General features: G+C 40.4%; 1 protein-coding gene across 1 annotated transcript in view; it reads right to left on the bottom strand.

The window, feature by feature from the left end:
* The window catches only part of LOC128732809 (CCR4-NOT transcription complex subunit 6-like), a 244988-nt gene that overhangs the window by 10715 nt on the left and 209483 nt on the right, over positions 1-24790 (bottom strand). The window contains exon 4 of the mRNA XM_053826208.1: positions 462-530. Within this exon, the coding sequence (XP_053682183.1) occupies positions 462-530 (69 nt within the window). The remainder of the gene's footprint in view (positions 1-461; positions 531-24790) is intronic.

Here is a 24790-nt window from a genome sequence, read left to right as displayed (position 1 = left end):
TCAACGAATTGTGGCTCTCTTTGCAATTTGGTAGTTGTACTTTTTATGCTCTTGACTGTTGTTTGCGAAATAATAAACAATTTTGAGTTTAAAAGGAGACTGCCACGCATTTGACGTTTTCTAAACTATGGCATAATGAGATTATTTCCATTCCGAAACCGGATGAAAACCCAACGATAGCTAGAATCTATCGGTCAATTAGTTTACTTTCTCCCATGAATTTACACTGATTGAGTTAATAATTCTCGCATCAATTAAAGTTCCATTTTTACCGATCTTTAAGTTTATTTGTATATCTACAGTTAATTAACACTTCGAAAAATTGAGAACAAACGTTTAAAAATGATTCTGGAGCGTACTGATTAGATGATCTGTACCGGTAAATATGTTACAAACAAATCCTAATCATACTAAACAATACAATTCCAACAGTGTTGAATAGTTTTCGTTCCAGTACTTACATGCACCCCTGGACCGGTTTGGTCTCGCTAAAGGAATCCAGGGACGTTGCGGTGGTGGAGCTACGGTAACTGCAATTCGAGAAGGAAAGAAACGAAAAAAATATAAATTAGCACCCTGTTTAAATACATCCGCCTACGAGAAGATATTCCCACCCATGCCAGGGCAGGTCGATAGATTTATGGGTAATGAATCTAAATTCTTCCGTGTTGTTTGCAGTTGCAAACATTCAATATGTGCCAGGCTTTTACGACCTGTCTAAAGAATGACTGCTGCTGCTGCTGTCGAAGTGAAATTGAGCGATCCTCTCTATTTGCATTTGCTACCAACAACAACAGTGCAAAAGTAGTAATGTTTGAAACGGATTCCTTCCAGGTGAGCGACTTGAAATCGGCTTATTAACATTTTATTGCCCATGACAATATGACTGCAAGATAAAACGATTCGTTGTTCTCCATAAATTCCTAAGTAATAGGTTTGTCTCGATGAAAGACGTGGATAGTTTTGAATAATAAAACAATAAATAAAAGACACGTGGTTGTGTCATCCAAAGTGGAATAACAGGTACTCCTTCAGCTATGTTGATCAACGCCGAATGGTTCGGTCGTTGGATCGATACTAGGCCTTTCCTGAAACTATCTATGCCGGTTCATCGGTGCTAATAAATCATTGTTTTCTTGCCTTCTCCCGAATGGGTTCGATCATCATGACCTGACCGGGTTCATCCGGTACGTAAAGGATGCAAATGTAGGTCTGCAAAACACAGTTTAAGTTAATCTACTTGCGGGTTCAGCGAATATCGAAGTGCAAAGCGAAAGCGAAACCGATTTCAGAGGATAAATCTGAACCCATTCAGGAAGCAAAGGTGCGATGTTCGGTGTTGCAGCACCTTCGTTTGACTTAAAACAATTGATGGCTGCTCGCCATCTCGGCTAGCAGCAGCAGGGTTAGTGCCACAAGATCGTTCGGTTTGCTTCATTGTCGATGCAAGAAAACCTATAAACCAGAGAAGACACACCCGCCATCGCCCAGATTCAGATATCCGCAGGTGACCGCAGCGAACCATTCCGGTCCTTTGCTCGTAAAAATAGGTCACACTAATAATCCCGTAATAAATCAGAGCCAGTGCATCTGCATGATATGGGCCTCACGGCGCGCGGTGCATTTTATTGTGGTGGCCTTCGCTCCCAATCGGGATGAAAAGCAAGCTGATGGCCGTAGGTCGACAAAGGCAGGCTTCTGCTCGATTCCAATGGACTGATGATGAGACCGACAATTGTACTTACTATTCTTGCCGGTGATGAGGTATGATACATTTCTATTGCTTTTTCCGCAACCATGCGGCGGCATTTCTATTTCTATTTATATAAATCATTCATCTCGCGTGTCCTAATGGTAGGTGGGTCACTAATTAGATGTCGATTTTGCTTTATTTATTTCTTATTTGTCTGATTTGTTGTTCTTTGAATATGGATTTACCATATTAGCTTATTCTTTTATATTACCTATTGCATTGCTTGAACTAAACATGGTGCCACGTCCGCATTGCATTACCTTATCTGGTGAGAGGCATAGACCGAACAATAATGATACCTATGAAAAAAGCATAGCCTAGGTGCTAACTTTCCGCTTCCGAAACTGGATCTTCTGTTTTTGTTCGACAGACCTTCCAGGCAGCTAGGAACAGTGTAGGACAATTGCGGTGCTAGATTCTATTGACTTTAACAACCTCTTCCAGGACAATATTCTGGCTTGTTGGACCGTTTTATTAGTAAGAAATCAAAATTGAAGAGTGCTTAAGTTGCTACCTTGAGGTACCACGTCTTTTTTTTCGAAGAAATGCAATTCTCGGGTAAATTTTCAAATAGACCTAAGTGACAATGAGAGATTCTCTTCGCTTCTCCTCTCTTCCGTTTTTTACGGCGATCCTAATGCATTTTAACACATCAGCTTTGCATAAAACGGTTTCCGGAGTCACTAGCTAGCTAAATGTTTTGAAAATTTCCTCTTCTATGCATTTATGTAGCCGCGAAAGACGGAAGAGCGGAGACGCGAAGAGAATCTCTCATTGTCACTTAGGTCTATTTGAAAATTTACCCGAGAATTTATTAAAATGTAGAATAGATCTTTACACATCGGCAAGCTTAACAAATATTTTTCTTAAGCAACTGAAACTGTTATCTTTTGATCATGCCTGTCATACACTTACTAGTTTTCATATTATATGCTGAAAACTATTAGCGCATTACCGAAGACTACACAACTCAAAACTGGACCAAGCAGAAGATTCCAATATACACAGTAAAGGACGATAATACTTATGCCTGTTCGTAGAATATGAAGAGTGAATTACCGCAACAATCCGTAGTTTTGTAAGATGGCGGATAAAAAAAACGCCTATACCATGGGCGTCCGAGAAGCTCATACTAACTGTATCCTTTGAAATTTGACAGTGTGAGTTCAATAGAATTTTAACTAAATCTTCAAAGACAAAAAGATGCATGCAAATCGCAAATTGATTCACAATACCTAACCACCTAGTTGGCCTCGAGGTACAACGAAAGTTCAACAACAGTCGTCGCATGTTCGAATCTAGCTGGAAGAGGGGCTGTTAGAGCTAACAGCATGGTGGCACTAGTCCCGCTATTACCCTGTATTCTAGCAGCTGGCTGTGATGTCTATCGAGAAAAAAAACAGAAGGTCAAGCTTCGAAAACGGGATGTAGTATCAAGGTTTTACTTTGCTTTACCTAACCCGAGAATGCACGTGTCGTCTGTGTTTAAGAAGTTGATAAATCATGGAGAAAATAACTAGAAAGAACAAACATTGTTCTTTGTAGTGTACACTAGCTGACCCGACAAACTTCGTATTGCCACAAATTAAACTGTGTTGTACATAAATCGTGAATCTCGGATGACCTCTGTCACAATCTTGAGTTTTGCAAGTTTCTGGGGAGTTCATGGGTGTTTTAATATACAAATTTTCCTCACAGTAAAGTAGAAAACAACTCCCCCATTGCTTAGCCTGATAAAATAAAGCGGATAGCATTTAAATAGTCGCCATCATTATAAACCATTTCGCCGAATACCATTTTGCGGAACACCAATTCTCGGTTGACCATAACGCGGAATGTAGAGTTTCGCAGAATACCATTTCGCGAAAAACCTTACGCGGCATGTACCATTTCACGAAAAATCTTTTCGTAGAAAGTATCATTTCGCAGGGGTGACCCAACTGAAGGAAAGTAATAGAGGTCAGTAGATCTAGGAAAATAAATAAACATAGATAGAGCTGATCTCTAAGGGGGGCTGACCCGCAGTGGCCGGCGCTTCTGACGGCAGGTCGCCGGCAACACTCGCGGCCTGTGGCAGTTTCACGCTGAATTATCTAATGTTACTATTAATAGTTTTTGGTGGTCTTGTTATTGACTGATGTTTTATGAAAGAGTCTAAAATTTCTCAAGTTTGATTAGTTTTTGAGTTACGCAAAAATTTCTGTTTTATTTGTATGAGACTCCTTATCCCCCTACCACAGGGGTGAGGGGTCTCAAACCATCATTAAAAAAATTCCTGCCTCCAAAACCCCCCACATGCCAAATTTGGTTCCATTTGCTTGATTAGTTCTCGAGTTATGAGGAAATTTGTATTTCATTTGTATGGGAGCCCCCCTCCTAAAAAGGAGAGGGGTCCTAATTCATCATAGAAAAAATTCTTGCCTCTAAAGACACCCACATGCCAAATATGGTTCCAATTGATAATTTAGTTCTGGAGTTATGAGGAAATTTTTATTTCATTTGTATAGGAGCCCCTCTTAGTGGGGGGAGGGATCTCTAACCATCATAAGAACCGTCCCTGGCACCAAAAACCCCTACAGGCAAATTTTCACTCCGATCGATTCAGTACTTTTTGATTCTATAAGGAACATAGAGCAGACAGAAATCCATTTTTATAGGCATAGATTTGTATGGGAGCCCTCCTCTTAGTGGGGGAGGGGTCTCTAACCATCATAAAAACCTTCCCTGGCATCAAAAACCCCTACATGCAAAATTTCACGCCTAGCGGTTCAGTAGTTTTCGATTCTATAAGGAACATAGGGACAGACAGACAGACAGACAAACAGAAATCCATTTTTATAGGTATAGATTGTATACAACATTGTACCGACGCTAGCCTGAGTTAAATCTCGCGTGGCTAAAGCAGCTTGACGTCACCGTAAACTATGCACATTTGTTCGAAGCTGTGCTACTGGAAGAGGACGAGCTGGACACAGCTCCTCTCGAGGACTATTGGAATACCATCAGAGCGTATTATAAAACATTGTCGGGCACGCAGAACGGCATCAGTGGAACGACTGGTATGACGATGAATGAGGGCGATGGATGAGGAGAGCGCTGCGCGGACAGCAAAGATGCGCAGTACCAGTAGTCGCAACGTGGAGAGGAGACAGACAGAAAAAGATACGGTGAACGAACTCAAATCTTCCATGAGAAAAAGCGCTACCTAAAGCAGCAGGTGTATGCAGAGTTACTGTGCAACACACTTTAGGCACTTCTAGTTGAGGCAACTTTTTTATGACTGAAATTAGCAATATATCGGTTGCCACAACTGATTTGTTACAACTGTGCTGGTTGGTTTGGAACTTTGCTCTCAGGTTTTGTGCCGCGAATGTGTCGGTATAAGAATGGCAGTATCTTGACGGACAATTTCGACGGTGCCACAAGCATGGAAGAGGTAGCAGCTCCAACGATAAACCAACTTAAGCGCACCATCCATCGGTTGAAGAACAATAAATCGGCTGGAAAGAGAGGCATTGGAGTAAACCTTATCAAAATGGGACCGGAAAAGCTAGCCACTAGTTTCCACCGGTTGATTGTAAAAATTTGGGATACTGAACAGCTACCGCAGGAGTGGAAGGATGGGGCTATCTACAAGAAAGGCGACAAGTTGGACTGCGATAACAGCCGATAAAGTGCTTTCCCAAATAATTTTTCACTGAGTATCATCAATTGCGAACAGAGGAATTTATCAAGTCGGCTTCATTGAAGGACGATCAACAATGGATCAAATATGTATTTAGTACGGTAGATTCTCCGACAAGTCCGTGATTACAGAGTTCCTACGCACCACTTGTTCGTTGACTTTAAGGCGGCATATGATCCCATCTACCGTAAAGAACAATGGAAAATCATCAACGAGAACGGCTTGCCTGGGAAGCTGATCAGACTGGTGATGGTGATGGTCTCTCATGTCTTCTGTTAAGTATAGCGCTATAAAGTGTTATGAACCGAGTGAATATCAATTTTCAACGAATCTAGTCAATTCGTCTGTTTATCTATGTGACGAACATTGTCGGCAGAACATCTGGTGCGGTGGATGAATAGTACACCAAACTAATGCACGAAGCAGAGAAAATATAGTTAAAGAAGTAGATACGTCCAAAATGAAGCACATGCTGGTCGGCGGAACCAAGACCGACTAATGTCGGTTGGGCAGTACTGTAACGATCGACGACGATGAGTTCGAGATAATTTACGAATTTGTATATCTTGGCTCACTGATGACACCAGCCGTAAGATTTGTAAGATTACTAGTTGGAAGTTGTGCTTATTATGGGCTTCACAACCGATTGTTCTCTACGAGCATTAAACTTGGAAAATGCTCGAGGAAAACAGTCGAATGCTTAGAGTTTCGAGAAACGAGTACTTAGAACGCCCTTCGGCCGGTAGCGTACAAAAAAACGTACAGGACTGACGGAGTATGAACCATTCTCTTGCGCAGCTTTACGGTATCCAAAAGATGCCAAAAGTTGGATGGACAGCACATGTTGCAAGAATGCCGGACATTTTTTTATAAAAATAGAAATAAATCTTTTTAGGAATTCATGAAAAATTTCATTTGGAAATGATATTTTACCTATCTATACCTATAAAAATGGATTTCTGTCTGTCTGTCCCTATGTTCCTTATAGAATCGAAAACTACTGAACCGATCGGCGTAAAAATTTGCATATAGGGGTTTTTGGGGCCAGGGAAAGTACTTATGATGATTAGAAACCCCTCCCTCCACTAAGAGGGGGGGGGGGCTCCCATACAAATGAAACACAAATTTTTGCATAACTCAAGAACTAATCAAGCAAATGGAACAAAATTTTTCATGTGGGTGTTTTTGGAGACAAGAATTTTTTCTATGGTGAATTGAGACCCCTCCCCACTTTAGGAGGGGGGCTCCTATACAAATGAAATACAAATTTCCTCATAACTCGAGAACTAATCAAGCAAATGGAACCAAATTTAGCATGTGGGTGTCTTTGTAGGCAATTTTTTTTCTATGGTGAATTGAGACCCCTCCCCTCTTTAGGAGGGGAATAGTGACCCCTCTCTCTTTTAAGAGGGGGGCTCCTATACAAATGAAATACAAATTTCCTCATAACTCGAGAATTAATTAATCAAATGAAACCATATTTGGCATGTGGGTGTTTTTGAAGGCATGATTTTTTTCTATGATGAATTAGGACCCCTCTTTCTTTTTAGGAGGGGGGGCTCCCATACAAATTTCCTCATAATTTGAGAAGTAATCAAGCAAATGGAACCAAATTTTGCATGTGGGGGATTTTGGAGGTAGGAATTTTTTTAATGATGGTTTGAGACCCCTCACTCCTGTGGTAAGGGGATAAGGATTCTCATATAAATAAAACAGAAATTTTTGCGTAACTCAAAAACTAATCGAACTCGAGAAATCTTAGACTCTTTCATTAGTCAATAACAAGACCCCCAAAAACTATCAATAGTAACATTAGATAATTCAGCGCGAGACGGCCACAGGCCGCGAGTGTTGCCGGCGACCTGCCGTCGGAAGCGCCGGCCACTGTGTAGAGATCACATCTATCTAGGTTTGTTTATTTTCCTAGATCTACTGACCTCTGTTACCTTCCTTCAGTTGGGTCACCCCTGCGAAATGGTACTGTCTACGAAAAGATTTTCCGTGAAATGGTACGTCCCGCGTAAGGTTTTTCGCGAAATGGTATTCTGCGAAACTCTATATTCCGCGTTATGGTCAACCGAGAATTGGTGTTCCGCAAAATGGTATTCGGTGAAATGATTCGTAATTATGGCGAATATTTAAATGCTATCCGCTTTATTTTATCAGGCTAAGCAATGGGGGGAGTTGTTTTCTACTTTACTGTGAAGAAAATTTGTATATTAAAACACCCATGAACTCCCCAGAAACTTGCAAAACTCAAGATTGTGCCAAATGTCATCCGAGATTCACGATTTATGTACAACACAGTTTATAATGGCTGAATACTTAAAAAAAAGTAGTGTCAAACGTTATTTAACACTAGATATATCAGCATTTTAAATATACCTATTTATACCAAAACCAGTCAAAATGACTGGTGGATAAGAAACGGTTGATGAACGACTGAATAATGTGCAACACAGACCCTAAGTGGTCCTTAGCCTCTTATCCAGCAACTTCTATCTCCACATCCTCGTTGTAGGGTAACCAACCTGTTTTGGACCTCATCTGCAGCTGTACATAATTTGGACACTTCCATTTGACTTTGTTGTAAGTGTCCAAATTATGTACAGCTACAGATGGGGTCCAAAATAGGTTGATTACCCTACCAGCCGGAATACGAGCAATCTTAGCGGAGATGTGGTAACCAACCCTGGTGGTAACTAAGGTCGTATACCGACAGGCAAGGAGGCACTGTCTTGTCTCGGCACTATACGATGGCAGCCCCATCATGAGACTCGGCAGCATAGCCCTAGTAAGGCAAGCTTTTTATATCTAGAATATTACGAAAAATCAAGAAAATTCAACTCGAAATATTTAGCATGGACAGGCCATGAAACAAGGATTTGGAATGAATGCTTCCTACCGAATTTCGTGGATGGCGACAGAATGTTGCTCGTTCAGTTAGAACCGCAAAAGTTCGACATTGTGGCACTACAGGAGATCTGTCGCAAAGCCGGGAAGGTTTGGGGGATCCGTGGCGGCAAGGCCCAATTTTGCCAGAACGGTGGAGCGACCAACGAGCTGGGAACGGGCTTCGGAGTGATAGGCAGAATACAGGATCGAGAGAGGATATGTGTGTTGAGGAAAACAAGCCGCTTCTTCAACTACACCATCATAAACGTGCACTGGCCACACGAAGGTAGACCCGACGACGAGAAAAAAGCGTTCTATGTCCAGCTGGAGGCAACATACGATAGCTGCTCGAGTGCTCTTCACGGGATATCATCGTCATTGGGGACATGAACGATCAGATCGACAGGGAAGCAATGTATAGTGATAACGGCCAGCGATGCATCAACTTTGCAGCTTCCCGAGGCCTGGGGATCAGAAACACATTCTTTCCTCACATAGATCTACGAAACCACCAGGAGATCACCTGACCAACTAACATTGAACCTAAACGACCATATTCTCATCGAAGGTCGGGTTTTCTCGAACATCACCAACGTATGCTCCCTACGGGGTACGGATATCGACTCAGATCATTACCTAGTATCAGTACACGTGTGCTCAAAATTATATACCTCACCAGTGCTGTTAATATTCATCAGCATAACGTTCAAACTTCTGGATTATCAGTCTACCTTGCATTGAAAATCTGCTTGCTTTGATCAAACGTACATCTTATATATAAAAATGGAAGTGAAAAAGTTCGACCGCGCATCACTTGAGAACGGAGCGTCTGATTTGAGCCGTCTTTTCTTTATTGTGTTCGTTTCCACCACCGCTATGTTTTTACGGCGAGAAAAGTTGAAAAATTTACTCGGAAGATAAGAAAACTCGAAAAATTAGTTTTCCATATAAAACCCGCAACGCATTGTATGCGCCATGTCGTTGGCTGCTAAGATCATCGTACGATTTTTTGCAGCACCGTTGTCGTATTCAAACAAACACGTGGTTACCTTCATTGGAATCGCCACATCTAACAATGCTATTAAACATTTTGGGGGTTTACAATTTCAGAAAATAACCAATCAATAGGTCCAACTTATTAATCAACTTAAACTCAAGCCTAAAGTGTCAGTAATAAAATTCGTTAATTTCATTCATTCGTTCATTCATTTATCAACTTTATGAAACAAACACGAATCATTTTTATTCCTTTTTACATCGGATGCGTAGCCGGAAGATCCAGTGCAGGTTAACAAAAGGTTTAAGCACTAAATTCACTAAATTGCCACTTCCCAATCGTCAAATGAAGAATACATTTTGCATATGATAACGGATTATGAGCATATTCGGTTTAACTGAATATCAAGCTAATAAATCAACAGTAAGAGCATATGATTTAGAATTTTTTTAAAAATAGTGAACGAAGCAACTGTTATACATCGTATTTAAGGGATCAGTCCCGGCGTAGTGGTTAGCATTCACGCCTTTCACGCCGAGGACCCGGGTTCAAATCCCAACCCCGCAGAAGTCACGAATGACCCAAGCTGGTTAAAGTGACTATAATCAAAACAAAAAACAATCGTATTTAACTTTCAGTCGATTTCATTTCGTATTAGACTCTTTAGAGGCGTAAAAAGGTTTATAAAATGACGCTTTTATGTTAAATTGTTTTAGTGCGTGAATTACCAAAGGAACAATACAGCGATCAATTGATTTTGTGGAATAATAAACTTTAGTTTGTTTTGAGAATTGGGAATAACAGTTATCGAGATTCAGCAATGCAATTCCGTTGGGTAATTCTTATTAATAGATTTATGAATCAAAAAAAATAAAAATATGATGACTATTGATATTGAATACATATCAGAATATAAAATTGGCCCTTAAATTATCGAGAAATTCCAAAGTTGCAGCAGACGATATTAGCCGTCGTACCAAATTTTACAACAAATATATTAACATCCAGTATTACTATTTTTAACCAGCAGAGTTTATAAAACAAGACTCAATGCAACTACCACAAACACGACTGTTGATATTGCGGGGATTGGCAAACCAACTTTTACACCGATATGCATTTCTTACTAATGACTTAATACAGTTGTCAAATTTAGACATTCTCTGAAATCCCAGCGTTTAATAAACCAAACGCAGAACTCCTTAGACAACGGCAAAACTTGACTTATACCTAGAAAATATCCCTTTTTCTAAAACGCAGCAGGAGTTCATCTGAAGTTTACATATCGTATATTTAGCCCAATTTATGGCAGTACGAAGTTTGCCGGGTCTGTATATAATAACTATATACAGCAAGCATGAACTTCATGCACGAGAATATAGAATATCAGCGCCCTGTGATATTGTAACAAACTGATATTCACGTTTGAGCAGCGAAAATCAATAAAAAAAATTTATGTTGTTATTTACGAAACTCAGAGAAATAAAAAACAATGTATGCTACGAAAAAAGATTTTCGGTTTGGTTTGAAATTCGGTGATAATTAAAGGCCCTGTACCTCACGACAAAGCCACCTCGGTTAAACAATCGATAATTAGACAACCCGGGATGTGATGAGAACTACGCGCATGCTATGCGCCTTCCTCTGTGGCCAGGTGCTTCGACCCTCGAAGATAAATGTAGCAGGACACGTTCGGCCATCAGTGAGGCCGCAAAACGCCAGAAGGAGAGCTAGAACCACTATTTCAGGCTAGTGAGATGCGCAAGTTCTATGAGAAGGTGAACCGATCTCGTAAAGGATGCACACCGAGGCCTGATATGTGTAGGAACGAGCAGGGAAACCTGGCCACAAACGAGCGCATAGTGGTTGGTGAGTGGAAGCAGTTATTTGATGGGATCTCAATTGATGATATAGCAAAAGGAAATGGAGCAAAAGTCAACGTATGTGAGCCTAAGGGCGCTTCGACTTCCGATCTCAAAAAGATCCGGCGAGAAATCAGTCAGCTGAAGAATAGAACCGCCAAAAAGGACCGACTCTCGACAAAACTCTACAAAAATGGCCAAGAACCATTAGGAACGGCATTTCACTGAATAATTTCATGCTTCGAACTCACCGTTCTCCCGAAATGCTACATTTCTTCATAGAATCTTGCACCAGTCATTTTGACTGGTGCTGGTATAAATGGCAAAAACAAAAATTATATTTGTTACTAATATATACAAAGTAACATTAAGTTCATAAAATGTATTCTCTACTTATAGCTACAAAAGTCATAACATCGTTTCTAAAGTCAAATGTTAGATGTTGTAGAAATTTCAAATAGAAATTGCACGACCAGTCAAAATGACTGGTCTGGTATATCTAGTGTTAAGATTAAAAAGTCGAAAAACTATGTTTTTTCTCATGGAAAATTTTCAAAACATTTTTTTGTTCACCTTTATGATTTTCTTTTGTTGGAACATCACTCTGCAGTTTTAGCTGATTTTATCAGTTCGGTGAAAGTAAAAGTCCTATTCCGCCCTATCCGTGTCCGCCCCCCCCCCCGCATTCAATAGAATCCATTTTCGTAAAAGTTTATTCCTAGTTTTAGCGCTGCTATAACAATAGATTACATCGTAAAATGCACTACTCCGCCAATGATGATTATGATGATGATGATGATGATGACGTTACACACAGACGATGTATGTCCGTCCGCTTCAAAGACGAAAACCGGGCGACCACTTTCGTTCGTTGCTCTCGGTTGTTGGTTGTGTCGCCCTCGCCCACATCTTCTTGCCGAAGCTGCCCGCGCGCGTCGTCAGTACCGAGAAAGTCATGACTTAAAAGGGCCTGATTGACATCCGCGACAAATGGCACGTTTCACGTCCGGTCTACATTTCGCTACATGCACCGAACAACAACATCTTACAACTCTCTGGCTTAGAATAACATGCCGGGGCTTGGAGCCGAGCTAGCTTGCGAAAGGGCGACACTAAACCAGCCAACGAGGACAATCGAATTACTTTTCTAATTCAATTTCCTCCCGTCTGCGTCGGTTTCGTTTGTCGCGGAATATAAAATCAGCTTAGCACATCGAAACAATAGATGCATTTCGCTGCAATTTATTTTTTTGCTCTGCATTGTAGAGCACATTTCCTCTCTCCGCTTGGTTGTGCAAAAAAAAAAGATTTTATTCCCCGCCATTATAACTAAATCAATTGTCGTCAAAGTGCCCGCGCGTTGCTGCGTCGAGCTCGACACGTCGTCGTCTCCCCGCGAGCGAATGCCAAACCGAATGCGAGTTATTTTTATTGCTCGCACATTTGCAGGCAATTATCGTGACAAACAATTGCGGATTTATTCAAATTTATGCTGTCACTGCATTCTCTTACAGAACAGCCCGGTCGGCCAGCCAATTGGACCGCAGCGGAAAAGTCACAGCCCCTTGCGCTTCACAATCCGCACACAGAGAAACCACAGACAAAAAGGGACGTAATCGTGTCTAACGTTTCCCACCGTAACTGTATGGTTACTGGAGGGCCAACTGAGGGCCGTTTGTCTATGTGTTGTGTTGTGTTGTGTTGTGTGTGCTGCATAGGTACAATCGAATGACGAGAATTGATCGCGAGACGCTTGTCGGAGCGGCCTAGAACGGATCACTGGCGTGATAATATGCCGGAGCGATGTGCGATCGAGTAAATTAAATCCAAGATGTTGTGTTACAAGCACAGAACACTGATGTTCGTGCTTGAGAAGTATCCGCAGGCGAGAGTTGTATAGTTCCTGGTGCGTCAATTGGAGCAAATAGTGCTGTTAACCAAATTATCATTGTAATGAATTGTAGATTTACAACATTTGATATGTTGAGAGCAAACCTTTTTCTAGAGCGGTTCCGTCTAACGTTATGGTCGCTCGGTATTTGCGTAGGTTAGAGTCTGGTCGGGGAAGACTCATATACCAGCCGGCTGCCTTTGGCAAACACGCCACGGGTCAACCGTAATCAGTTAACCGTTACAGTCCGCCTATGCAGCTTCGGTGAGTCTGCACCAGTTGAAAGCATAGGCCTGAGCCGGTAGTTAGGAAATGCAAAACTTCAAGGCACACACGCCTTCCGGATAGTTATTGGTGTAGGTTTCAAATCGAGCGGAACGAAGAACCAATCGATTCTAGGCCGTAAGACCAATCGTCGCCACCAGTGGACACGGTCTCACCGATCAGACTTAACCGGGTATGATTGTTTGTGCAACTGTATTAAATATTCATAACCACATCTCAACACTTTTATTGCTACGTGACAAGAATGGCCAAAACTCCCGGTCGAAAGATCTGTGATCAAACCTAAAAATTTGGTCAGCGGTTACGAAAGTTTTAACCGAGGGTGTGTAAGCAATCATCAACTGGAGAAGGTGACATGTTTTACCTGCCACATGAAATAAAAAAAACTTTAGAAGATGCGGCCGGACTGGGGAGATTTATTCACGCTTTTCTGGCGCGAGATTTTTATTTCCCACAGCAAACGGTGCGCGGTGTTTCATTTTATATAAGGTTGACCGAAACGGAACGACGGCAAACGGAGGGACTTATAAATCAAGCAGATAAGTGTGCCGTGTTCGGTCACCTTATTTTACTTCTTGCCAATGGGGAATAGATAAAACTATACTTGAGAAAAATAACTTCGACTAAATAAAGCTCAATACTAGCGTGTTGTTTATCTACCGGGTCCGTTCTTAATTCTGCGCATTTCACTTAAATTAACGTTTCTCTAATATTACGCGTTACTATCATCATAATACATTTGTTTTCAAATTTCCGTTCTATTTTACGCCGTTATTTATAATACTATCTGGTTCCCCTGCCGAAAATATCCGTTTCCTTCCAGCTACAAACAAAATTCTATGCACCTCCATCGCAACTTTATTTAAAAAATTGTATCTTAAAAACAAAACGATTACACATTTCCGAATTTGCAATATGGTATGATTGTAAAAATAGTTTAGCTTGCCAGAAAAACATCAAAAATGAGGATCGCTTTGCCATAACTATAGTGTTGACTGACTGTATCGTATGCTGCTTTGAAGTCAATAAAGATGTGATGCGTGAGTATGTTGTACTCCCGACATTTCTGCAAGATCTGTCTGGTTAGGCTGGGCGTTAGGCGGCGATAGTTGCAGCAATCGAGCCGATCACCCTTTTTTATGTAGATGAGACAAACTACTCCTTCCATCCATTCTTCCGGTAGCCTGTATTCCTTCCAAATCGTGGAAAAACCCTGTATATCAGACCGTCCTTACCAGCGGCTTTGTTGGTCTTCAGCAATAGGGACCGAAATGGTTCCATTTTTTCTATACACCAGCTTCTTTACCAGCATGCAATGCCATCCCAACTAACAATTCGAAGTTTTATTACGTTCCTCTAATGGTGTTTATGACCAATTTCAGGAAAGCGCTAATAAAACAATGAGAGAAATTTTAAAGAGGCAAACCAGTCGCAGGCTGAAAATCTCTTAAATAAAGAATAAAAAACAAATTTAAGCAGTCTTCGTTGGTTTGCAGCATATGCGCATTAAATTTTATTGTGCATATTGATATGATATGTAGATAAAATCAACACGCCATTGACATTTTGCAATTTTTCGAAAACTGGTTGTTTTAGCAAAATGAATATATTCAGTTAGTCAATCTAAATTTCTAGTCAAATCATTTTAGTTGCTTTCTGTGACAGGAAAACCGATTGATAATAACATGCTGTCTGCTATTTTTGATGAATTTTTGTTTGCGAGCTAAAACAAAATACTAAAATATGGCCTCGCAAAAAAAAAATGATGAAGACTTCAGAGAAAGCAACGTTTGCCTCCCATGGACAGTGACTATCGACGGCAATAAACGAGAAGTGGTTGACGAATTTGTATATTTGGGATCTCTGGTCATCGCCGACAGTAATATGAGTAAGAAGATTCAACGACGCATTCAAGCTGGAAATTGAGTGTACTTTTCCCTCCACAAGACGCTTCGATCAAGGAATATTCACCGCCACACACAGCTGGCGATGTAAAAAACACTATTCAGACCGATAGTCCTCTACGGACTTGAGACAGCAACTTTGCTTACTATTTTTGGCGGAGTACAAACGGATAGCGGAGAGTAGCGTAGGCGTATGAAGCACGAGTTTCAGGCAAAAATTGAGGGACTACGATGGACCGGCCACGTCGCAAGGATGCCTGATGGCTGTGCAGTGAAATCCGTTCTTTTCAAGAACCCCACTGGCAGCAGAAGTAGAGGGGTCCAACGTGCTACACGGCTCGACCAGGTTGAACCTTACTTGCGTGTGTCGAGACGCGTAACGAATTGGCGACGAGCAGCCCAGGACCGAGTACAATGGAGAGGAATTCTTAATACGGCAAGACTCACCCCGACTCTCGGTTGGTAAAGTAAAAAAAATGAACTCTAATGTTCTCTGTAATAGAGGCAATAAATCGTTTGAATAGCTCTATAAAACATACAGATTTATTGCGATTTGACAAGCAACCGTAATAAGATCAAGTTTGACTTTTGAGCCATATTGTATTGCTACACCACACCATCACCAGCTAGTTGGCTTCAACGTGATAATATAAGCAACTACACTAAATTTACTTTATTAACAGTTTTATCATGGTTTTATAACTAGCTGTGCTGCTGCCACTCGTATAACAGTCCCATTTTCTATGGAGATTCGTATATAAATGGGACTGTTATGCGAGTAGCGGCAGTATAAGTGTGTTTTGACTCGTACCCTATTGGTATTGCGTAATACCACAGACAAACAGACATAACACTCGTTTTCCATTCTTCGCGCTGATTCAACTGTCATTTAAAATTTATGCTTAGTTGCGAATGTCTTCGTTTTGGTCAAAGTGGCGCTTTTTAATGAAAGCAGGGGATTGCCCCATAAAAAATACTTGCTAGTTCGAGGGATACTCTTGTTGCTATTTGATATTTAGAAATGTCGTTCATAGATGGTACTAGTGTTCAGGCAAAATGTGTGGTACGATAATTTTTGTTGATTTTTCTTCCAAGTGTAATGTCTGTTTGTCTGTGGTAATACTTTAAATAAATACCATAAAACAACAGGCAATGATTAATCCCGCAATAAAACCTTTATAAAATTCAAGTAAAACCAAGTGGCTTTAGAATTGTTACTTGGGATGTTAGACTCTTAACCAATACTATTGCTCTGTCCTGTATCTATATCGATAGCTCCTATCTCTTGCAAGCGTCGAGACTAGCCCGAATGCGAACATGATAATAAGCAGACATTTTCTTACGTGCGATGATCAGTCACACAACATCTCACATATGCATTTGCAATGCATTGTAGTTGGAATAGTATGGACAAGCAATAGAGAATAAGGCGTAATTATTGATGCGGCTCTGACTTAATATTTATGTATTGAAAACTGTTTAATTTTTTAATTTTGAATGTGGAACTTGTGACCAGCGCCGTAGCTGCAGTTGACTAGACTGGCCCCTACCAAGGGTGCTAGCTCTAGCGGGCGCCAAAAATAGCCTGAACCTTAGTAAGGCACTGTAGAGTGTAGCGAAGTACAGGATTTCGGGAGTTGCACAAATTTTTTATGACTGTATAATTTTGAAAAATAACAACCTTCGAAGGAACACTAATTTAAGAAAAACGAGTGCGCCAAATCGGGCCAACGCCAGGACCGCCACAGTGTTACGCTTCGACTCTGGAAAATCTGATAAAAAATGATGTTCAAAAACTGGTCCGCAATCTAGTCCAAATCTGTTTTAAAATCTGGAACAAAATTTGATAAAAAATTGGTCCACGATATAATCCAGGTTCAAAATACGGTCCAGAAATCGGTTTATAATCTGATCCAAAATCTGGTTGTTCGTTTAAAATCTGATTGAAAATGTGGTCCAAAATTTGCTTTAGGTCCAAAATTTAATGAAAAATGTGGTCTAAAATCTTGTTTAAAAATGGCCCAGTTTGAAAATATGGTCCAAAATTTTATCCAAAATCTGGCCCAACATCTAATAAAAATGTGGTTTATAATCTGGTCCCACATCTTATGCGAAATTTGATAAAAAAAGTGGTCTAAAACATCCAAAACCTGGTCCAAATTCAATAAAAATGCGGTCCAAAATCTGATCTAGATTATGTTGGAAGTCTAAAATTTGATCCAAAATATGGTCAAAGTCTAATCAAAAATATAGTTGAAAATCTGGTCCAGAATCTAGTTAAAATCTGTTCTAAAGTTTGTTACAAATTCTGGAACAAAATTTGATAAAAATGTGCACAATTTAGTATTGTACAGTACAACTGTTCTCTAAAATATAATCTAAGCTTATGTCTAATTGTATCTGGGCTCATATCAATGGTGACAATTGTAGGTATTCATGAAGCGGGACGTAGGCTCATTCTGTGTATAGTTCCTGGTTCGGAACGGTGGCCCGGAGGTTCTCCTTCGCCGTAGCGAGACTGGACTACTGTTCAATATTAGTCGGCTGGCAAGAGGTCCAGGTCCAAATACGGTTCAGGTCCAGAATCTGAATTAAAATCTGGTCAAAAATATTTCCCAAAATCTGATTTCAATTTGATTCAAAATCTGGTTCATAATCTGATAAAAAATGTGGTCCTGAATTGGAACAAGGTCCACAATCTGGCCTAAAACATTATCCAAAATCTGGTCGTAATCTAGTAAAAATGTGGTCCAAAATCGGTTCCAGATTCTGAAGCAGCTAAAAGATCTGGTTCAGGTCTGGAATGCAGTACGGGTCTAGAATCTGATCCAAAATGAGGTCCAAAACGAGATAAAAACTGAGATTCAAATCTATAGAAATCGTCCTAAATCTGGTCCAAAATGATAAAAATTTTTGCCAGAATCTAGTTCAAATCTGGAACAAAATTTGATCAATATGGTCCACGGTATAGTCCAAGTCAAAAATATGGTCCTGGTCCAGCATCTGGTTCAAAATCTTATCCAAAATCTGACTGCTGGTTTAAAATCTGATTCAAAATGTGGCCCAAAATCTGGTTTATATTGTGGTCCAATTCCGGACCCAAATTTAATTCAAAATTTGGTCCAATATCTGGTAAAAAGTGCGGTCCAAAATTTGATAAAAAATGTGGTTCAAAATGTTATTCAAAATCTGGTCCAAAACTAATAAAAATGTGGTCCAAGATTTGGCCTAGAATCTGATATAGCTCGAAGATCTAGTTTAGGTCCAGAATCGGATCGAAAATGAGGTTCAAAATGTAAAAAAATATGGTCCCAATCTGATAAACATGTGGTCGCAAACCTGGTTCAGAATCTGATGCAGATGCAGAATGTGGTCCGGACCAAAATCTCATTAAAAATGTGGTCCAAAATCTGATAAAAATGTGGTCCAGAATCTGGATAAAAAATGTGGTCCAAAAATTGTGCAGGTTAAGATTCTGGTTGGTGGTTTAAAATCTTATAGAAAATAATAAACTTGGAAGGAACACTGATTTAAGAAACGAGGGAGTGCTAAATAGGGTCTTCGCCAAGGGCGCGAAAATATGACGCTACGGCTCTGCTTGTGACTACCCGCATTAATTGGAAACATATTCTAACCACAATTATTATCATCTATCTTCCAATCTAGAACCATTAGTGAAATGGTTGGGTACCATATCCAAACTGTTGCCTGGTATAACATCAAGTATTTTAGTTATGGTTATTCGCCAAGTAACCAGAAAAACAATAATAGAACCTTATTATAAATGGTAACGACGTAGAAAAACTCTGCTTTTGGAATGTACTGTAGCCTTTAATCTTATGGTGATTGTAAAGATTATAATAGCGATGTGGTTATGACCATTTTCACAATTGTTCTCATTTATTCGGGTAATCTGTCACAATAAAAATTGGCAAATATCTTCCAAATTTTGTCACCAATAGCACCTTTATCGAGCCTGTTCAGCAACCCGATTTCTCGTTTGACTTCTTGGAGATACAGCCGCGGCTATCAAATTTCACGTTCCACGCAAAACCTTTAAATGGAACCCCCAGAATTTAGTCGTAAAAAATAAGAGAGTGCCCGATCTTACTCGGGGTTCCTTTGTCTCTCGGTCACTTATACAGCTGTTATTGTAACGAAAATTCTCATAATGCAAGAAACAAAACCATTTTTCGTCGTTTGAATATCTCTACTCCCTTTGTCAGTTCTCCCCCCCCCCCCCACCTTCCTCTGTTACCACCGGCCATTTATAAATCTGTCTTCTTTTCAGTAAACCCTATAAAACGAGACAAAACTTGTTTTACTTTGTTGAACCTCCCTCTTTTCAATAGCCACGTTATTCACCCTTTCAGAAACCCGCTTTTGTCATCCAGCCAGTTGTAAAACTGCTATCGGTCCAAATGCAAGAAAAATGTACACTCCTTAGAGAACTTAAAGAACCTTTATCTTCCTCCCCCCGTAAGGATCTCTCTCCCTTTAGTTAACCCCCCTGCGCTGACTCTTTTATGTCAAACAACATGTATGCCAGTCTCTAAAATCCTCTCTAAAAAAGAGACACAAAACCTTTTTTCCATATATTCCTCCCCGGTGTACCCCGCCTCCTTCACAACCCCCGTCCATACCCCCTACCTTTTTGTCTAATTGCCACTTGCGCAGATGCAATCAATCTCAATGCAAGAGAAATGCAACTTCTTTTACTTATTTGGGCCTCCCGTCCTTGCTAGGGACCAACCAACTCGTAATCACCTCCCCTTGTTAGAGACTCCCCCCGCTGTTAGGAACCATTCTAACTAATACTATTCTAAAAAACTATGACGTTTAAATCTCAACTGGACGGTCCGTAATTGTCCTGTACTCTAATAACTGGCTGTGAAGTCTGTCGATAAAGAAGGGTCTAGTGTTAAAGACGTTTTATGTTACAAACGACTTTAATTCTCATGCCTCCTACGACTCTCCTTCGTCCTTCGTAGTTTAACGTAAACATGTCAGAAAGCATATTATCAGTGCCCTTAGCGTGACTTATACACCCAATCACGAACTCACAAGAGTCAAAGATATTGTCCTTACTTCAAAATGTTGCGACAACGTATGATGAAAGTTTATCACTATTCCATAGAAGTTAGGACGACAACAGGTTATCGTAGCTGTTTATCATTAATACAGATGTTTCACAACACCCAAGTAGCACACTTTTCATTTCTGTTTGCTGCAACCTATTTATGAACTTATAACTTGACTTTTTTGCTTGCACCTATTTATGGTTGAAATTAGTCATTAATCGGTTACCACAACTAGTTTATAACAACTGTGCTACTAGGGGCCCTAGTCTAGAACAACCTTGTTGTTGCCTGCGAAAAAGACACACTGCTGTTTGCAATACGTATTGTACGCAACAAAAGCAATCCTAATCATGTCACGCTGTGTTGGCAGCGGCAGTGTTTGGTGGTTGCTAAGGTAACATTGTACGCCAGACTTTGGATCAAAGCAAGCTAGTCATTTTCTTAAGGTTTTTGCTGTTTGTCACTTTCGTTCAAGTTCAAGCTGATAAAGTATTGTCTTTAACCAGCCGACTTGGGACAAAGACATATTTTATTGTATTCCTGCATTAGTAACAACAAGCGCTTGTGAGAACGAGTGTGTTTCAAAATATATTCTCACCGAGAGTTATCCTTCTCAGTGGTGTGAAGGGACGTACATTTGTCCTATTATTTTGTGCTCGTGATACATTCCGGTTGCTACGTATGTTTGTTTTATAGGCACAGAATAACTGGTTTATCGCTCTTCGTTTTTGTAGGTTGTTTCTGCGTATGAACAATGATATTTTGATTCCCTGCACCCAATTGTTATTATGAATTTCCACATCTAGTATATGCCGGATTCAATAATCTCACAAGATATCAATTTCACAAGATAAAATTGAAACAACCGTAACAGTAGAAGGAATAATTGGCTCATTTTATCGGTTAAATTAAAAGAACGTGCAAAACAACTGTCATGTTGATAGGATTAGTCTTGAACTATCGAAAGGGATGCAATTGAATAAAGCATGAAAATACTCGTTCAAGTATTTTGTCTGATCAATGATTGCCATTAGGTAACCATTGACTGTCACTATAACATTTCGCAGTTTTCACCATACTTCACCATACCGGTTCCAAGATCCGTGGGAGTGCCATCCCCTGCGACCTGAGACTCACTCCATCAGCCACATTCCGCCACCTGTGTCGAAATAATGTGCTTGCTGGCTACGTCGAAGATCTCCGGTGGATTTTATAGCCACCATCAGGACAGCTTACTTATGCCTCGAAAACTACTCCTCCGGTTAGCCTTGAACTGATCACGAACAAGTCGATGCAGATATGTGTACTGAATGCGAAAAACCAGTTAGTGGATGTGTGACTGTCTTCGACTGGTTCACGAGTAGTGATTAGATTGCGGCAAAAAAACCCTTTGGACCAGTCGTGTAGAGACCTAATATGTCTAGGATTCGATTGGTATCGTGACACCGGACAGCAGCTCTAAAAGTGCTAAGTGCTAATGAAATTGTTCTGACAGATACGTCACAAAATGGAATCATCGTGGTCACCGTCCAATAGAATGGTTTTAGTTTGACATCCGGTAGAACAGAAATAAATTTTTGACTTGACTTTTATACCCGACCCTAGGCGCAATCCAAACAGGTAAACAATCCCTGCAAAGCACTTTGAACCTCTCATTTCCATATTATATTACTGGCAATAAAAACCCAATCCTCCGCGAAACTCCGCATGCACTTTGATATTGAGTTGTTCGGAATGGCTCGTTAGCAGCAATCGATTGCCGGTAATCGTGTTGCCACATCACAAATGAGTTGTGGGCGCGAAAAAAGCGCAAATTTTTCCGAGAACAAATAAATCACCAAGCGGTAAATCCCAGCACGTCATTAGTGGCAGACATAACTCAAAGGTGCAAAACTCCCGCCGAGACCCCGTGCGTCCGGAGCCCGTTGAGTGGTTATTACCTAATCTTGAAGGTGAAACCACTGGAGCTATTAAACCTTAACCTGTCCCACAAAAAAAGCAAAAGTTTTTATCCATATTTTGTGTTGGGATACTACAATTTATGGTAATCAATTGAAAGTACCTGACGGGAAACTATGTACTTGCCTGTAACTTGGTTGCTCCACTGAACTATTAAACGAGCATTGCAGCCTTTGCAGAGAACTCAACCTAACCTCATTTCGTTCGGCTACGAGGACAGAGGTCAGTTCGACTTAAGTTTCTTCTATTTCATCACGCCGATCGCAGATCGAAGAGCAAGGGCCGACTTCAGGCCCGCCGCTGAACGTTGTTGCTTCATTGTTCCTCAATATTGCAGACTCCAATCCAGCGCGGAATCGCAGAACCAGATAATAAAGCAATAAATCTCGCATTAAAGTTTCTAAACGATTTTTAAAACCAGAACGGGCACGCTTCTGCCAGCTAGCAGAGCGGCGAGAAGGGCAAAACAAGAACATCGATTACCACGCGCGTAGTTTTTCTTGTATCCATTCAGGAAACAACTTGTGGCTAAAAAGAAGGGCGAACGACCATTCGCTGGTCGCTCTGCGCTGGTTAGTTTCCCTGTGGGTTTGCTGGGTTAGAGCACAAAAAAATGCAACTCGATCCAATAGTCAGAACCAGCAATTTATTTATTTGGTGGCACGCAATAAAACAAAGTCGTCCAACGCTATTCTGCACAGCTGCTGGCTGGGACCGAAGATTCTTCGCCCTACAACATTGTTGCAGTGCGTCAAAATGCCTCGCAAGTTTCGCACTTTCTCGGAGGCGTTAGGAAAAGGTACCAAACCGGTTCAGGCTTCATTGACCATTGGTCGATAAGAGCGCGAAGTAAACTTACTGAACTATTTATCATAGTATTTCATAAGAAATTATGCGTAGATTGCGACCCCTTCTTCAAGCATAAAACTGATCATTTTTCTAACTATAACGAATGCTGCAATATTGCCTTAAGTGGTGCGCGCATGTCTCTTAACAAATGCCGAAGAGTAGTAGGCTGAAGTGTACCCTGAAGAAGTTAAAGGGCAAAAAGCTATAGGCTGGCGAAATAATGCTCAACGCCCCAACATCATTGCGCGCCTTGCGCACTCCCAGTTATGATCCATGGGAAACGGTTTCTGCCACCACTATGCTGGATGGTAGCGCCCGGCCCGGACGAGAAGAGGTGACAAAAATACTGAAACTAATATGGCGCGTAGGAATGCAGCACTCTACCGGTGTTGGCAGCCACGGAGAGCAGCAGAGTCTGCTGCTGTCGCTGTGTGCTTAATAAGGGTACACACCGTGGTGTAGTTGGCTCGCCTGTGGGGCCGCCCACGAGTTCAGGCCCGGTGACATAGTTTTCGGGAACAACTTCATTCACGCGAGTACCATTTTTTTTTTGCTTCTTCGAAGGATGTTAGATTCTATTCGTATGAATGTGGGGTGTGAACTTAATTGGCAGTTGAGCGAATGTGTCTCTTGCATCCGATATGTAGATTCGTACGTAGAGGAAAAGTGTGTCAAACAGTGCTGTGAGCGTCCATGTCATAAGGCGGAAAAATTCTTACTTAGTAAACCGATGTACCTTTTCCAAATCAACTACTCAAAAATAAACCTCTGTCCTGCTTTGTGTGACAGATGACATATATTTTCTATTTCAAAAAATGACAATTTTGGTAATGTTCAGATTGACATTGTAAGAACACCGCATCTTATTGATTTGAATAATTGACGCAGTGCGTGAATTTACTGAAAGGCGATAATTTCACACGATCAAATAATATGTTATCAAACTTTGCATAAAATTTACGGAATATAAAGTTTTTTTTTGCAAAAAAGTACAGCTCTCCAAAAAGAGAATTCCGTAAGGTAGCAATTTTGGCTCACTGCTCATCACAATCTTTATAAATGATGTCTTTCGTTTGCTATTTGTGGGTGGCCTGTCTGAAGAAAAATGAATACGATGTAATCAATTCCCTTAACTCTTAGATTTCAGGACACGTTTTTTGCTAAAACGGTTTTATAATTGCTTCAATGAGAAAAGAATACAACACCATGTTTTCGGTTTAATTACGAAGTGTGAGTTTTTGAAAAATTTCGTACAAGTTTGGCATGAAATTTTAATTATGCTCATATACATAATTAATAAAGCTATGACAGAAAACTATGTTTTTTCCTTCTAATTCCAAAAGAAATTTTCCTATTTTCTCGGACATGGCTATTTTAAAAACTCATATCGGAGGAACCAAGCATCGCAGAATAAAGATTGTTTTATGAAAATGTTGCATTACAAAGACCCATTCTAGTGCTACTTTTGGAATTAGTATAGACCTTAATATAATACTATCCTAGCTTTTACATGATATTTAGGAAACTTTTGAAAGATTTCTAGGTAACTTCTAGACAACATGGACATACTTGCATATAAGACATTAGAAGGGCATTCAAAATTCAGCCGACATACTGTAGATTTTTCAA

Source organism: Sabethes cyaneus, chromosome 1, assembly GCF_943734655.1.
Source record: "Sabethes cyaneus chromosome 1, idSabCyanKW18_F2, whole genome shotgun sequence".
Classification (NCBI taxonomy): Eukaryota; Metazoa; Arthropoda; class Insecta; order Diptera; family Culicidae; genus Sabethes; species Sabethes cyaneus.
The sequence above is the reverse complement of the archived record's forward strand: the minus strand, read 5'-3'. Positions and strand labels throughout refer to the sequence as shown.